This window comes from Pantherophis guttatus, chromosome 3 (genome assembly GCF_059756535.1).
Source record: "Pantherophis guttatus breed Tessera chromosome 3, ASM5975653v1, whole genome shotgun sequence".
In the NCBI taxonomy this organism is placed as follows: domain Eukaryota; kingdom Metazoa; phylum Chordata; class Lepidosauria; order Squamata; family Colubridae; genus Pantherophis; species Pantherophis guttatus.
Window position 1 is genome coordinate 116,229,999 of NC_142065.1, and position 17,210 is coordinate 116,247,208.

At 40.9% G+C, this 17,210-nt stretch overlaps 1 protein-coding gene across 2 annotated transcripts in view; it reads right to left on the reverse strand.

The window, feature by feature from the left end:
• KAT14 (lysine acetyltransferase 14) overlaps positions 1–17,210 on the reverse strand; it is a 102,968-nt gene that overhangs the window by 52,777 nt on the left and 32,981 nt on the right. For both annotated transcript variants that reach the window (XM_060686743.2, XM_060686746.2), the window contains one exon: positions 188–309. In XM_060686743.2, the coding sequence (XP_060542726.1) occupies positions 188–309 (122 nt within the window). The remainder of the gene's footprint in view (positions 1–187; positions 310–17,210) is intronic.

Consider the following 17,210-nt stretch of genomic DNA (forward strand, 5'->3'; position numbering starts at 1 on the left):
ACAACATTTTTGTTAAAAAAAAGGATGACTATGCTTTACAACATTTTTTGATACGCTCTGCAAATTCTGAAGCTTGTGGCCTTTCTATCAAGAATTAAAAGTAATACTGAAACTGTATTTTCCAAATTAACAGAATATTTAAATGATAATACTACTGTATACATTACGATATACTTGTAATAATTACCGATTTCCTAGTAGATAACTCCAGTGTTTTTCAATAAAAGCACAAATGTCTTCTTTCCATCGGAAATAACCTTGGCGACCAGTTCCTTCTAGAGATAGATTATACATAGCCAGCATGACAACCTATTTTACGAACAGAAATGCTAATATTAACACCTTAAACAATTCATCTGCTTATGTATAAAAACCTTCTATCTTCTAAACTTTGTGTCATAAAATTTAAAAATTTCCAAAGATGAATTACTGATGCAATTCTATATTCAATTTCCTAATTTAATTACATCTCAAGCCACAGAAAACCCAAACATTCATCTTTCTTTAATCTTTATTTATTTATTAGTCCTTGGGCGATACCAAAGTGCAGAGTTCTAGAAACAAATTATTACTAAAATTTGATAAAAGCAATTTAAAATTGAATTGGATAAAATACAATTTAAAATGAAATTGGAATAAAATACAGTCTGAAATGAAATTGGAATAAAATACAATAATTTAATTGAAGATATAGATAAAATATGATAAAATTGTATTTCGGTGTTACCTCTGCAATCTACTTCAATCAGTCCCACATAAGCAAAATAGTTCGGTTGAGATCTGCATAAGTACTGTGCTGTGATAAATGTTATTTTCAGATTCTGGCCGCACATAAGGTAAATTGTTTTGATATGGGGATCCCATATCAAATGGGGGTCATTTGTTTGGTATATAGACCAAGGTACCTGTCTCTCACCATCTTCTGAAAGCTCAGAAGACTTTCCAGATGTTATCACAAATACATTCCTGACTTTGTCCCTTCCTTCACTTCTTGCCAAATAATAAAAACAATATTCTGAAGTAATTGGCAGAAATGATCTTACAATTGCCAGCTATAATCTTTGAAAACTCCTGGAGGATTGGTGAGGTGCCAAAAAAAAAAGAAGCAGCAGCAGACCCCCAATATTCTAATAAGGAAAGAGAAATAGTATGGTTGCAATGTAGAATAGAACAGAATGAATGACCTGGAAGGAACCTTGGAGGTCTTCTAGTCCAGCCCCCTGCTCAAGCAGTAGAATCTATAACATTTTAGATAAGTGACTGTCTAGACCAGGGGTCTGCAACCTTAAACACTCAAAGAGCCATTTGGACCCATTTCCCACAGAAAACACTGGGAGCCACAAAACCTGGGTGGACGTGGCCAACTCAATGTCACTCCCACATGACCCTCCCCAGCCATGCCTATCCGGATTTTTTTTTTTTTGGTAGTTTTTCTTTCATCATACATATTTTATGAACAGAGTGTTGACCGGGCCACATTTTATACATCTTGTATATATTAATCTTTATAATCTATTCCAATCTTCCCATTTTTTCCATATTCACCTCTTTTAGATAATTCTTTATCACAAATTAATCATTTTCCCCCACATCTTGTTATTTCAGCTTCTACCATATTATTTTTCCCCCAAGACCATTTTACATGTTTCCAATTTCAGCCATAATATTCTTTTTCCATACTTCATCTTATCTTAATTTCTTAATACATAATACATAAACAGTATCACTATCCATCCTTAATTTCTAATCTCTTACAATAACATCAATTAATTATCTTATTTCTCCATTACAGAATATATTTCTGAAAATCCCCATCCCACTTTTTAACATTTCAACTATCTCTTAATTTAAATTGTCTTCAAAATTAAACCAAATTGCCATTTCACATTTCATCTGCTATTTTGTTTTACTATAAGCAATATACATCACCATATTCAAACCTTACATTAAAACCCTTTAACTTAGTTGACCATTCACAATTAATAATATTGATACAGTTCCCTTAAATCTACTAATATGTACCTTATTTCTCTTCCTCCTTTCCACTAAACTTCCCTTCTTTAACCATTTTCTCTTGGTCTCTCCAAAATTCCACTTCTTGATAATTTTCTCCTTTTATCTCATTCTCTTTAACTTCTTCTTTTTCTTTTTTTATATCTATTAAATCTTTTTTTCTGAAACCTTTTTCTCACTTTTAGATATATTATTCACGTCGATCTCCCCAAGCTTTCTCCTGATCTCTTTCCACTATTTTCACTTTTTTTTTTCATTTTATTTAATTTGTATACCGCCCTACTCCCGAAGGACTCAGGGCGGTGAACAGGCACAGAATAAAACACATAGAATACAAAAATTAAGAGCAGAAGTAAAATCGAATTAAATCAATTTAGCCCAAGACAAATTTAAAACCCCAGGTTAAGAACAAATTAAAATTTACATTAAAAAAGAATGGGAAAAGTTAGGCCAGACCAGCCTGGTGAAATAAAAAGGTCTTAAGAGCGCGGCGGAAGGTGCATAGTTCCGGGATCCTCCGTATCTCCGGGGGGAGCTCGTTCCAGATAGTAGGTGCCCCCACAGAGAAGGCTCTCCCCCTGGGGGCCGCCAGCCGACATTGTTTGGCCGACGGCACCCAGAGGAGTCCCTCTCTGTGAGAGCGTACCGGCCGGTGGGAGGCCGTTTGCGGCAGCAGGCGGTCCCGTAAATAACCAGGCCCTAAGCCATGGAGCGCTCTAAAGGTAGTAACCAAAACCTTGAAGCGCACCCGGAAGACCACCGGGAGCCAGTGCAGTTCGCGCAAGAGAGGTGTAACCACCCGCGCAGCTGCACTCTGCACCAGTTGGAGCCTCCGGGTGCTCCTCAAGGGGAGCTCCATGTAGAGAGCATTACAGTAGAACATTTCCCTCTTTACCCTTTGATTGATTCTTTTTTGGGGGATGTTCCCCACATCCACTCTTTTTTTGCCACTGTAAATCCCAGTGAAATCATCTAACTGCTTTTTGCATTCAATTCCTTTTCCTTCAATATTATTTTCTTGCTCATTTATGCTCTTTTACCACCTTCTCCCCTATTTTCCGTTGCGCTGCTTAGTCAATTCATGTGTGGGATTTCCTCGCTTGTCAGGGACTGAGCGTAATATTTCTTTAAATTTGCATAGGCCACACCTCCTCTGCCTCCTAGATCCTCAGTTGTTTTCGCTCAGTCTTCTTGTAGGGACCTATTTCAAACTGCTCTGGCAGTTAGTTAGATAGGTGTTTAGAGAGGCTTTATTATTTTATTATTTTATTTCTTTTGTTATTTTATTTGTGGGAGCTGAAGAGTGCAGGTTTCTGGCTGAAGTTGCAGCTGGAGCTGCTTAATGCTGCTTGTGGTGGGTGAGGTCACCACCCTCACCCCACATTTTAGCAGGAGGAGTTTTTTCCGGGGTGGCATACTCCGAAAGGCGTTAAGCTGTTGATTTAGCCGCCGGCAAACCTGCTGGTCACCCGGTACGCCGGAATAACCGCGGCTGCCATTTTAAGCTCCTTTTAGTGTAGGGCGGCTCCAGAGTCAATGCTCGGGGCTCCGAGGCAAACTCTGAGGTGATTTCTTCTGACTAGCGCTCGAAGAGCAATTAGCTCTAGTGCATTGAAAGCCTTGGGACCGGGCCGCACAGAAGATTGAAGTTTGGTTGGACGAGGCTGGCCGCGGAGAAGCGCAAGAAGCCTGTGGATTGCTTCGCGCTATTTTGATGCCAGGTTTGACGGTCCCAGTGGCGTGTGATTGTTTACATCTCCACCGCTAATTATTGACTGCACAGAGAGGCAGTGATCGGAGGGCTTAGCCCACGCCATAATTTGAAAGCTGCTGGGGTGGCTGGATTGGAAGAAGGCTTATTCAAGTGTTTTCCAGCAGAGCAGCCAGAGCGCTGGGAGAGCTTAGCTCTCAAGCAATTTTGTATCATTCTGGGAGGGAGCTGGCAGTTGATTTAGGCGCCAACTCTGCTATTTCTTCAGAGTCACTGGTGCCTTGCAGTGACTCTTACAATGGCTGACCCAGAGTTCTCCTCAGACATCGAACAGCCTCAGACTCCCCCCAGAGCTAAAAAGACCTCTAAGTCTAGGTCTAAGAGCTTTTCTTCTTCTTCCAATAGGAGAGAACCTGACCAGGGGATTCCTAGGTCTACCATTGAGGACAGAGTTGCCCAGAGACGGCATAATGCCCTGGAGAGGCAGTTTGAATGGGCCAAGAAACAGGTCCAGCCAAGTACTGCGCCACCTTCTTCTCAGTTAGAGGAGGAATTTGTATCTCAGCCTGTGGCTGCCAGGGTTCCTTCTGTTACAGCCTTAGAGCTTCAGGGGTGTCAGGAGAAAGATTCAGGACCTGTCCTGGAGACCCTGAGGGGATCACAAGCACTACAGCCAGGGGCCAGATTGGCACCAAAGGCCACTTTTACCCCAACCACAGCGGGGCTCCACGCGGGGGAGGGGCAGGGACAAAGACAGTCCTTTGATTTTCAGACTTTACTGACAAATGCATTAGCCCAGGCTTTGGTCTCGGGACTTAATCAGCAGGGTCATATGCCACCCAACTTGACAGGTTGTCAGCCTCAAGCCTCCATACAATCGAGGCATCAACCTTTACCTGTCGCCCAACAAGAATCAGTCAGTAGCGAGGATTCATGGCAGGCAGAAGGGGACCCAGGGGACCAGGAATTTTCGGCGGACGAGGGAGCACTGCCAGATAAGCCGGCCTTTGCAACTCTTTTCCGTCCATCTGTTTTCAAGACATTGTTACACAAGGCAAAATGTTAGCAACTAACATGGGGCCGGTAGTGAACTCAGGGAATCAGGTAGAGGGCTCGCAGACGCCTCAGAATGAATTCTTTGCTGTTCCCGCCCCTGACCATGATTTTATTCCATACCCGGAATTATTTTCTGAGGTAATTAAGAGGCAGTGGGATCTCCCTGGGGCTTTTTCGACGCCCATGGGACATGACAAAAGGACTTATTGTGTAGACCCAGTATTAGACAGGTTGTTAGCTATTCCCACAGTGGACACTCCCGTTGTTAGTTTGACTTCCTCTACTGTTTTGTCTAATGATGTTTCAGAAGTGTTAAGAACTGAGGATAGACGGGCGGATGTTTCATTTAGAAAGACACACCAAGCAGCTGCCTGGGCGGTGAAGGCAGCAACTTCTGCCTTTTTAAATAGAGCTAATTTAATCTGGCTGAGGCAATTGCGTGACCGTCTTCCTCCAGACGATTTACGTATCCAGCAGGATATCAATAAAATGGTGGCTGCTGCCGAGTATTCGGCAGATGCATCTCTAGATGCCGCAAAATTTGCAGCAAGGGCAATAGCTTCTAATGTAACATCTAGGAGGCTCCTCTGGTTGCGCCCTTGGCAAGCAGATTTAAAATCAAAATGGAAATTGGCCTCTGCTCCCTATAAAGGAACGGATCTGTTTGGAGCAGAACTGAAGCCTATTCTTGTAGAGGGGAAGGATAAACAGAAGGTGCTTCTGGTATCCTATCGGACATCAGAACACAGGTTTACCCTGTACCCTCAGAGACAGCCCTTTCGCCAGACTCAGGACCCAGTGGGTCCTACTTCACTAGGACTTACCCCCAGAGGTTTGACAGGAATGCAGATAGGCAGTCCTTTCGGGACAGAGGTAGATATCACCCTACCTCAAGGAGACCCTATAGGGGAGCAGGATCCAGACCCAGTAGGCGAGGCAAGTGACTCGCAATCCCTTTTTCCCATTGGTGGATGCCTCAGTCATTTCATCCATCAATGGGAAACAACTACGTCCAAAGATTGGATACTTTGGACGGTGAGGCTAGGTCTCACCTTAGAATTCAGGACCACACCTCCCGACCGCTTCCTTTCCTGTCCAATTGCCGGACAGTCAGAGAAACATCAGCAACTGTCCAAGGAAATACAACATTTGTTAGAAATAGGAGCAATAGAACCAGTTCCAGCAGGAGAGGAAGGGACAGGGGTGTATTTGATTCTGTTTCTGGTCGCCAAGTCCTCGGGGGGGCTGGAGGGGCATCTTGAACCTAAAGTTCATCAACAAATACATACTGTACAAGAGGTTCAAGATGCAATTTCTCAGGACAATATTGGCCTGTGTGAGACAGGGGGACATCACTAGATTTGCAGGAAGCATACCTACAAGTGCCCATACATCCGCAGCACTGCAGGTTTCTGAGATTTGCCTTTGCCGGCAAGCATTATCAATATCGGACCATGCCGTTTGGCCTGTCATCGGCCCCACGTACTTTCACCAAGTTACTGGCAGCGGTGGCGGCTATGATTCGTCTCGTCCCGATTCGACTGTTGTGTTACCTGGACAATATATTGCTCCTGTCTCCCTCACATCCCTCCCTCACAGGCTTTATGAGATCTACAGTCTGTATGCCACATTATCACTCTTCACAGTTTCTCCATCAACCGGAAGAAGAGTCACCTGCAGCCCACGGCGTGCATTACTCACCTTGGGGCTTTGATCGATTCCATAAAAGGCCAGGTCTTTCTGTCGGCTGAAAGGCAACAGGACATCAGGGCCCTGGTGGACCATGTTTTAGCCAAGAGGCAGGTAATGTTGCACAGCTTATTGCAACTGCTCGGCAAATTTATTTTCTGTATTGCAATAGTGCCCTGGGCGCACAGAAACGCCCGCCAGCTACAGTGGTTCCTGCTACCAGCGCAGAGAGCCGGCCGCAGTGCATCGAAGCCAAGCCATTCCACTGGAATTCCATCGGGTTCTCATTGTCATTAAATTTCTCCTTAATTCTAGATTGGTTCTCTACGTGATTAGTTTCCATCCATTGCTTCATGTCCTGCCTTCTGATGATTTGGAAAATAGGTTGACCCCCTCTTCTTTGTGATAGCCCCTCAAATATTGAACCACTGCTATCATGTTACCTCCTAGTCCTTCTTTTGACTAGCCTAGATATATCCAATTCCTGCAATCTTTCTTCATATGTTTTAGCCCCCAGCCCCCTAATCATCTTTGTGGCTCTTCTCTGCACTATGACCAAAACTTGATGCAATATTCAAAGTGTGGTCTTTACCAAGTCATTATAAATTGGTACTAACACTTCACATAATCTTGATTCGCTCTGTCTGTTAATGCAGTCTAGGATTGTATTGGCTTTTTTGGTGGCTGCAGAACACTGCTGGCTGATAATTAAGTGGTTGTCTACTAGGACTCCTAAATCCCTCTCGCAGTTGCTACTATTAAGCCAGGTTCCACCAGTTCTATACCTGTACATTTGTTTTTCTTGCCTAAATGTAAAACCTTATTGTTTTCATTGTTGAATTTCATTTGGTTAGATAGGGTCAAATGTTCAAGTCTGTTAAGATCCTGGGTCTATCTTCAGGGGTATTAGCTATTCCTGCCAGCTTGGTGTTGTCTGCAAATTTGATGAGTTCACCTTCGGTTCCCTCATCTAAATTGTTTATGAACATATAGAAGAGTATTGGGCCTAAAACAGAAACTTAAAGAGTGCTTACTTCCTGATCAAGATATCTCCCCTGCCAGGTAAGTAATTTTTTTAAAAAACTAAATTACTATGTCCTTAAATTCATTTGGCAAAACAAAAAACCCAGAATCAAACTTAAAATGCTTCAAGAGCTTAAAGAAAGAGGAGGATTTGGTGTTCCAAAATGGGAATATTACTATCAGGCCGCAAATTTAGTCTGGATCAGGGATTGGATATTGTTGAGAAGAAGGAGGTTGTTGATCCTGGAAGGTGAGGGGCTACATCAAGGTTGGCATTATTTTCTTTGGCAAAACAAAATCCCAAAGCACAGGTGCCTTGCAGGACATTATGTGAGGAATATTCTAATTGAGTCCTGGAGGAAAATTAAGGGCAAATTTTACTTTTCAATCCCCGCTTGGCTGGTCCCACTCGAAGCTATAACGTATAGGCCTCTATATAACAAAGAAAATCACCTCCCTTACCGGGAACTTTTGGACCCCCATGGTAGTCTGAAATCAAGAAATGAGTTGGAGTTGCAGGGAAAACAACTGGATTGGTGGGCTTATGCCCAAATTTGCTCGAAATTTAAAAAAGATAGGGAACAAGATGGTATTAATTTGAATCAGCATGATCTGGACAATATCATTCTAGGAAAAGAGGACAAAATGTTATCAAGGATATATAAACTTTTAATAGACTATTGGATAGGGGATGAAATAGTTAAAGACTCTATGATTGCCTGAGGGAGAAATATTGGCTATCCAATTGATATGACAAAATGGGAAGAAATCTGGCTTAAACATATGAAATTCCTGTGGGCAACATCATACAAAGAAAATGTGTACAAGATGCTGTATAGATGGCACCTTCCACCTGCTCGTCTTTCTAAAATGTATTCAAATCTCTCACCAAACTGTTGGAAGTGTGGGGAGATTGGCACCTATTTCCACATGTGGTGGACCTGTTCCAGGACGACTGAATTCTGGAAAATTATACAGGCATGGATCATGGAAATCACAGGTTATAACCTAATTCTGAAACCAGAGTACTACCTACTGAACATTAGGCCAGACAACATAGGCACAAATATATGGTGTCTGTGTGTTTTTATCACCACGTCAGCAAGAATATGTTTCGCCCAATATTGGAAGGGGAAAGACCTGCCGGCTGAAGAGTTGATTTTGGAGAAAATTTTGGATTATGCGGAAGCCGACAGACTGACTAAAGCATTGAGAGATCAAAAGGACTCCGTATATTTCCAATGTTGGGACAAATGGTATGTTTGGTTGAACAACAAACGCCCAAAAAGTCAAATATAACCAGGATTATGCTTAATATTTGTTAAATCTGACTGAAGTCTACATACCGTAGAAAGTGTAAATATCATGTAAGTTCCTGTCGCGATCATTTGTTTGACTATTTCTTTTTCTTGATGTATTTTTTTAAATAAATAAAATAAATAAAATAAAAGAGTGCTTACTTCCCATCATGCAGATGTAGTTCATTAAGGACTACCTGTTGAGTGCGGTTTGTCAGCAAGTTACCAATCCATCTGATGATAATGCTGTCTATCTCACATTTTTCTAAACATAGTCTACTATGGTATATCAAATGCTTTACTGAAATCCAAGAATACTATGTCCACAGCCTTTTCCTGGTCCACTAATTTAATCTCTTTACCAAAGAATGAAATAAAATTTGTTTGGCATGGTCTATTTTGACAAATCCATGTTGGCTTCTGGTTATAACTATGCTTGCTTTGCTTGTTCAAATATCTGTTGCTTGATTATTTTTTCCAGGATCTTCACAGGTATGGATGTCAGGCTGATTGGTCTGTAGTCTGTAGTTTCCTGAATCTGTGTCGTCCCGTTCTCCTCCCCCCCCCTCCCCGGATGGGAACCACTTCAGCTCTTTTCCAAGCCTCTGGTAGTTCCCTGGCGTTCCAAGATCTTTGAAAGATGAACGATATATTACAGGGGAGAAAGATACCTCAAACATGGAAAGAATCCAATATTACTACTGAAGGACAGTCAAGATGCTACAAAGATAAAGAATTACAGACCAATTTCATTAAACAATGACTATATAATCTTTGCTGCAGTTTTGACAGAGAGATTAAAGAAGAGTTTATAGGCATATATTCACGAAGATCAATCTGGCTTTCTACCAAAGACAGTTAAGGACAATGTGAGGACTGTTTTGAATATTATTGCATATTTACAATACCATAATGAGAAAAGGCAGCTTTAATATTCTTAGATGCAAAGAAGGCCTTTGACAATCTAAATTTGGTTTTTATGTTTAAAGTTCTGGAAGAAATGGACTTTGGAGATAATTTTATTTAAGGGATCAAAACTGTTTATATGTCATAGCAAGCAAAAATTGTTATTAACAGTGATTTAACCAATTCATATGAAATTCAAAAGGGTACAAGACAAGGATATCCCTTGTCTCCTTTGTTGTTTATTTGGGGGCTGGAAGTTTTGAACAAAGATATCGTGCAAAATGAGAAAATATCAGGCATAAGTATCAAGAAGGAAGTTTATAAATTGAGGACATATGCTGGTGATTTGGTTATATTCTTGCAAGACCCCAAAAATAATAAAGAATATTTGATGAGAAAATTAAATGAGTTTGGCATTTTAGCAGTTTTAAAATAAAGAGAAAACAACAATGCTAATTAAGAATATGATCTTACAGGATTGTGATATATTGACTAAAAAGGCTGGTTTTAAGGGTTGAGAAAAAAGTGAAATATTTGGAGGTCATATTGACAAACACAAAACTGTTTCAAAATAATGATGTGTCTCTCTGGCCCCAAGCCGAAGGTTTTTTTACTCAGACTCTGGTGAAAATGTTTTCCTTAGATTTCACTTTCTTACAGCTTCGCCATCATCTGAATAAAACACTTTGGCTTCTCTGCCAGTGGGCCAGCCTCTTCTGGAGCTCTGGAGATCTTCAAAAAGTAAGTAATCCATGGGGAATGAGGTGGGGAGGAGTAAGTGGAATCTGGGATGCTAGCAAAGCAGGCCCAGTCTGTGGAGACCTGGTGGGGCAGGATAGAGGGGAAAGCAATTGTGGGAACCCCAGGGGATCATGAGGTATCTCAGTGGATGGGGGATGCCTTGGATGGCCTGCTCCAGCACTAGGCCCCGCATGCTCTTCCCTACTCTGAGATACCTCATTTAATGACCTGTGCAAAATTCATTTATATGCCGCCCTTCTCCGGAGACTCAGGGCGGCTTACAATGCGTTAAGCAATAGCCTTCATACTTTTGTATATTTATACAAAGTCAGCTTATTGCCCCCACAAACTGGGTCCTCAATTTACCTACCTTAGAAAGGATGGAAGGCTGAGTCAACCTTGAGCCTGGTGAGATTTGAATTTACAGTAATTGCAGACTGCTAGTGTTAATCACAATTCTATTAGTCTGCTGAGCCACCAGGCGTTGGGGAAAGCAGGGAGTGATCATGTTCATTTATCGTGATTCAAATGATTCCTTGGGTATGAATGTAATTGGCAGGCTCTATTACATTCATAACTCTATTACCTGTATTGATAGACTATGCCCAAAACATTTACTGAAGAAATGACAGATATAGAACAAATTTTAACAGAGATGATATTTACAACTCACTGGCTAAGAGAATGATTTAGAAGTGGACGTTTCACTGAATCTACAAAAGAAATTGGCTGAGGATTTAAAATTTAAAAGGGAAGTTCGGCAGTTCAAATCTCAAGGTTGACTCAGCCTTCCATGTTTTACTGACCTTGAGGTCAGTAAAATAAGGACCCAGATTGTTGGGGGCAATATGCTGAGTCTGTAAACTGCTTAAAGAGGGCTGTAAAGCACAGTGAAGTGGTATATAAGTGTACGTACTAAAAGCAAATGACAAGCCAAGACAAACTTTGATAATTTTTTCCTACTGGATTTACCAAAAAGGCTTGTTAAAAGTCTTGAAAAATTCTGTCTAATGGGACAATGGAAATGAAGGAGAATTCTACAAAAAGGAAGTGAAGAGAATTCTACAACAATATTTGAGTGATTTTAAAATTAAGACTGTTAGAAGTGAAAGTAAGATATATAAAATTGGTTGATTTGATCAAGATTAAAACAAGACTTCTGGCTGACATCACAGCACTACCAGTCATAAGAAACGGAGCTGGCTATTCCTATGCTGGCTTCTCCCTGTTTGTGGGCTCTGAAAAGACCCAAAGCCGCCTTATAGGGGCAGCAAAGGTAAGGAGGGGCGCTCTGAGAGAGTAGAGTAGCGTAGTGTAGCGTAGCGTAGCGTAGAATAGAATAGAATTCTTCATTGGCCAAGTGTGATTGTCTTGGTGCATACGCTCTTGGAGTACATAAAAGATACATTCGTCAAGAAACATAAGGTACAACACCCGGTGGGGGTGGCGCAGCATACTTTGGGGGGGGTAGCGTGACTTACCTATAGGCAGGAGGCGACAGCTCAGTTGGGGTGCAGGGCAGGCACCACATGGGAAGGCAGCTTAGGCAGGCAAGCCGCTCAGGTGGTAAGGAGGTAAAAGAAGTGACTGGGTAGGATGGGGACCGGTTCGGGGGCGTGGCCAGCCAGCAATTAATACCGGTTCTGCGACCCTCACCAATTTATCGCTATCGGTCCTCCCGAACCAGTGCGAACCGGTAGCAACCCACCACTGAAACAGTCAATATAAATCTTAAGGACACCAGCAACAAGGTTACAGTCATACAGTCATAAGTGGGAGGAGATGGGTAATAGGAACGATGAGATTAATAGTAATGCAGACTTAGTAACTAGTTTGACAGTGTTGAGAGAATTATTTGTTTAGTGATGGCTTTTGGGGGAAAACTGTTCTTGTGTCTAGTTGTTCTGGTGTGCAGTGATCTATAGCTTTGTTTTGAGGGTAGGAGTTGAAACAGTTTATGTCCAGGATGCGAGGGGTCTGTAAATATTTTCACAGCTCTCTTTTTGACTCGTGCAGTATACAGATCCTAAATGGAAGGCAGGTTGGTAGTAATTTTTTTTCTGCAGTTCTAATTATCCTCTGAAGTCTGTGTCTGTCTTGTTGGGTTGCAGAACCAAACCAGACAGTTATAGAGGTGCAGATGACAGACTCAATAATTCCTCTGTAGAATTGTATCAGCAGCTCTTTGAGCAGTTTGAGCTTTCTGAGTTGGTGCAGAAAGAACATTCTTTGTTGTGCTTTTTTTATTACGTTTTTTATGTTGGATGTCCATTTTAGTTTGTGAGATATGGTAGGACCTAGACATTTGAAGGTCTCTACTTCAGGGGTCTACTTTAGACGTTGCAGGAAAGATCGCAATCCTCCTGCTGAACCCCGGAGCTTTTTTCCCTCTATGCCACGGCGAGGAGGAGAGGTAGTCTAAGATGGCTGCCACAAAGCTGGGACAGCCAAGGAATATCTAAGAATTGTGCTGGAGCCGAGTTGGTGAACAGTGTCTGGAACTGGGTGAGAAGAATATTTTTTATTCAAATTTTAACCCCAAAAGAATATCCAAGAAAAGAGAGGCTCATAACGATTTTTAAAAGTAGCAGTGATTTAACACTCTGAGGAAAATTTCAAAATTGAAGGAAAAAGAAATAGAGGAAAAGGCAAAAAAATGTTACAAATAAAGAAAATTTAAATTAAATTTTAAATTGGACAGGCATTGTTTTGGATAGGCATTTTGAAATGCTAGAATTATCTACTTTAAAAATTAACATTATTTTTACATTGTGGAAAACTGGAAAAATTGGTTAACATTGAAATCTAATCTAAGAGTGCAACCTGCTGATGAAAGGAAACATAACACAGTCCCAAAATCTTGGAAATACTGGATTACTAGAGACTTAAAAATGTGAGAATAAGAAAGACACTATCATTAAAAGGACCCCTGAAGATTACAACACAAGACAGAATCTACAGAGAGACTTAAGGAGGTTCTGGAAAACTTAAGGGGCTATCCAGACAGGTTGATCAATTGTGGGATACAAAGAATTAAGAATACTGAATTTTTTGAGAAGTGACTTTAGGCTTGAATATATGGTTTTTGGATTATTGGACAAAAAAGGGACACAATAAAATTTAACGAGATGCTTCATCAAGAAGAAATGAGTGGAATTTGGGAAGAGATGGCATCATTAATTCAAAGTACAAGGGAGATACTGATGAACTGAATTGAGAGCATAGATGAAAAGCTGGGAAATATAATACAAAGGACAATGAGTGATCAAGACACCCAGGAAGAGGAGGAGCCAAATAAAAAGAGTACATGAGAAAACAGAACAGACAAAACAAATGAAACAAGATGATAAGAAGGAGATAATAAGAAAAATAATAAGGATTGATGAAATAAGCCAAGGAGAGAGTATTCTAAGGGAATTAAAAAAGGAACCGGAGAACCAAGAAGATTTTTCTGGAACAGAGATAGGGACAAGAATAGATATTTTGAAAGCTAGACAATGGAAAAATGAAGAAAAGGGAGAAATGTTTAAAATGAGTAGTCAAGATGTGGAAGTAGATAGAAATAAAGATCCAAGCAAGGAATATGGCAGGCAAGCTAAGAAACGAGTAATGAAAGCTTTGAAGCAGGTAAGAGATGATGACTAGAAAGGGAATATGTTTAAATATAGTAGTGGCATAACCAAAAGTTAGAATAGGGATGGAAACTAGAGGGAAGGGGATTAATAAAATACACAATGGTTTTATCAAGTATGTTAACATAATATGGTGACTGGCATTAAAATAATATATTGAACTATTGAATAACCAAATAATGAAAGATTATAATCCAGCATGAATATGTGCATGCTTGCCAAATGTAACGAATATGATTATATTTTATTTGTATTAAAATGTATGACATGTAGAATATGGTGATTGACATGAAAATAACATATTGAAATACTGAATAATCAAATAATGAAGGATTATAAATTGAATAAGCAAATTAAATAATGAAGGATTATCATTTGAATAACTAAATAATGGAAGACTATAACATAACTTAAATATATGTACTATTATTAGAATTATATAAGCTTGCTAAATGTAATAAATATGATCAATACTTTAAAAGATATGACATTCAAAATATGATGATTGGCATAAAAATAAGATATTGAAATTTTGAATAACTAAATAATGAAAGACTATAATTTAACATAAACATGTGTATTATCAGAACTATATAAGCTTGTTAAATGTGATGTGATCTATATTGTTTTTTTTAATATTTATTTTATTAAAGATAGACAAACAAAAACATACATACATACAATACACAACATAAATAAACTATACATTAAAATCAAGTCTTGCAACTTGAGCCTTATGAAAAAAGAAAATTACTTCGGTATTCTATATTTATTTATATATATATATATATATATATATATATATATATATATATATATATGTAGGTCTTTGGTTATTCGGGTCTTCTCCCACGTAAAATTGGAAGTGTCTTGGCAACGTTTCGACGAAGTCTCATTCGTCATCTTCAGGCTGGTGTTCTCGGCTTCGTGCTTCCAGGAGCAATGTGAGATCGCAGCTGTCTCTTCCTTTTAACTGCTAGTGGAGGTGTGAGCTGATTGGGTGGGAACTTGGCTGTGTTCTGATTGGGTGGAGGTGTGTTCTGATTGGTTAGGGGCTTGGCTGTGCTCTGATTGGCTGGGGTTGTGTTCTGTTTGGGTGGGGGCTTGGTTGTGCTCAGCTTAGTCTGAGTTGCAGGGGGATTTGAGCTGGTGAGCTGCGTTGTTGTTGTTTGGCTTCGTGTTTGTGGCCGTGCGAGCTCTTCATGGTGGGTGTCAGTCTGCTTCATGTATGGATTGGAGGGGTTTAAAGTGGCTAATGATGCAGCTGCGGTCTGGCTTCTGGTCCTTGGTCGTGGCTCATTATCAGTGTGGGTTTGAGTCTGCTTTCTGCGTGGATGTGTGGTGGTGACATCAGGTGTGGCACTCGTGAGTGTGGGTCTGGTGTCATTCGTCGTGTTAGGGACTCGTTTGTCAATAAGGGCGGGTTTCCAAATGGCTGGTAGGCGGGAGGTATCGTCTCGTTTGTTCATGCTGTGTGGGCGTTTTTCTATCTCAATGGCTTCTCTGATTATTCTGTTGTTAAAGTGTTCAGTTTTGGCGATAGTTCTGGTCTTTTTAAAGTCAATATCATGTCCTGTGGCTTTAAGGTGTTGGACCAGGGAAGAAGTCATCCAGATGCCCTAAGCTTTATGGTCTCCCCAAGATACACAAAGAAGGAACCCCACTTAGACCCATAGTCAGCTCCATAGGCTCACCTCTACAAAACCTAGCCAAATTTCTCGCCAAACAACTACAGCCCTATGCAGAATCCATCACCTCATACGTAAAAAACTCATTCCAGTTCATAGACATCATAAAGCAACAAAACTTACAGCCCAGTGACCTACTCGTGAGCTTTGATGTCATATCCCTCTTCACCCAAGTACCAATCAAAGAAGCCTTGACAGTTATCCAAAACAAATATAACCCCCCCAAGCACATCTTAGATCTGACCAACCACTGCCTATCCAACATATACTTCATCTATAATGGACAGAAATACAAACAAACAGAAGGAGCACCCATGGGATCACCCCTCTCACCTGTCATTGCCAACCTCTATATGGAATACTTTGAAACCCAAGCCCTAGAAAAATCCGATCACAAACCCAAACTCTGGCTCAGATATGTGGACGACACCTTCATAATCTGGCCACATGGGAAAGAAAAACTGGACAACTTCCTCACACACCTCAACAGCCTACACCCCAAAATACAGTTCACCATGGAAACAGAAGTGAACAACCAACTTCCCTTCCTGGATGTCTTAGTCTACAGAAAATCCAATGGCTCCCTAGGACACACTATATACCAGAAGAAAACACACACAAACCGCTATCTGCACGCACTCTCACACCACCACCCTGCCCAGATCAACTCTGTAGCCAAGACACTCATTTCCAGAACAAAACGCTTAGCTGACGAACAACACCTAAAAACCGAACTACACACCCTCACTAACGTACTCACATCCAATGGATTCCAAAGAAATAAGATCACCAACCTAATCCAAAAAGAAACCCCCACTAAAATCCAAGACAGAGAACAAGAAAACGGCAAGGCCCTCCTCCCATACATAAAAGGCACCACAGACAGAATAAGCAAAATCCTCCACAAACATAACATCAAGACAGCATTCTGCACAAACCGAAAAATATCCACCATCCTAAGGAACCCCAAAGACAAAATTGAGTTAGAAAATCAAGGAGTATATGAAATCCCATGCACCGCCTGCCCCACCACATACATCGGACAAACCAACAGACGAATAAGTGCACGCATAGAAGAACACAAGAACTCAGTCAGAAAAGAGGAACCAACTTCTTCCCTGGTCCAACACCTTAAAGCCACAGGACATGATATTGACTTTAAAAAGACCAGAACTATCGCCAAAACTGAACACTTTAACAACAGAATAATCAGAGAAGCCATTGAGATAGAAAAACGCCCACACAGCATGAACAAACGAGACGATACCTCCCGCCTACCAGCCATTTGGAAACCCGCCCTTATTGACAAACGAGTCCCTAACACGACGAATGACACCAGACCCACACTCACGAGTGCCACACCTGATGTCACCACCACACATCCACGCAGAAAGCAGACTCAAACCCACACTGATAATGAGCCACGACCAAGGACCAGAAGCCAGACCGCAGC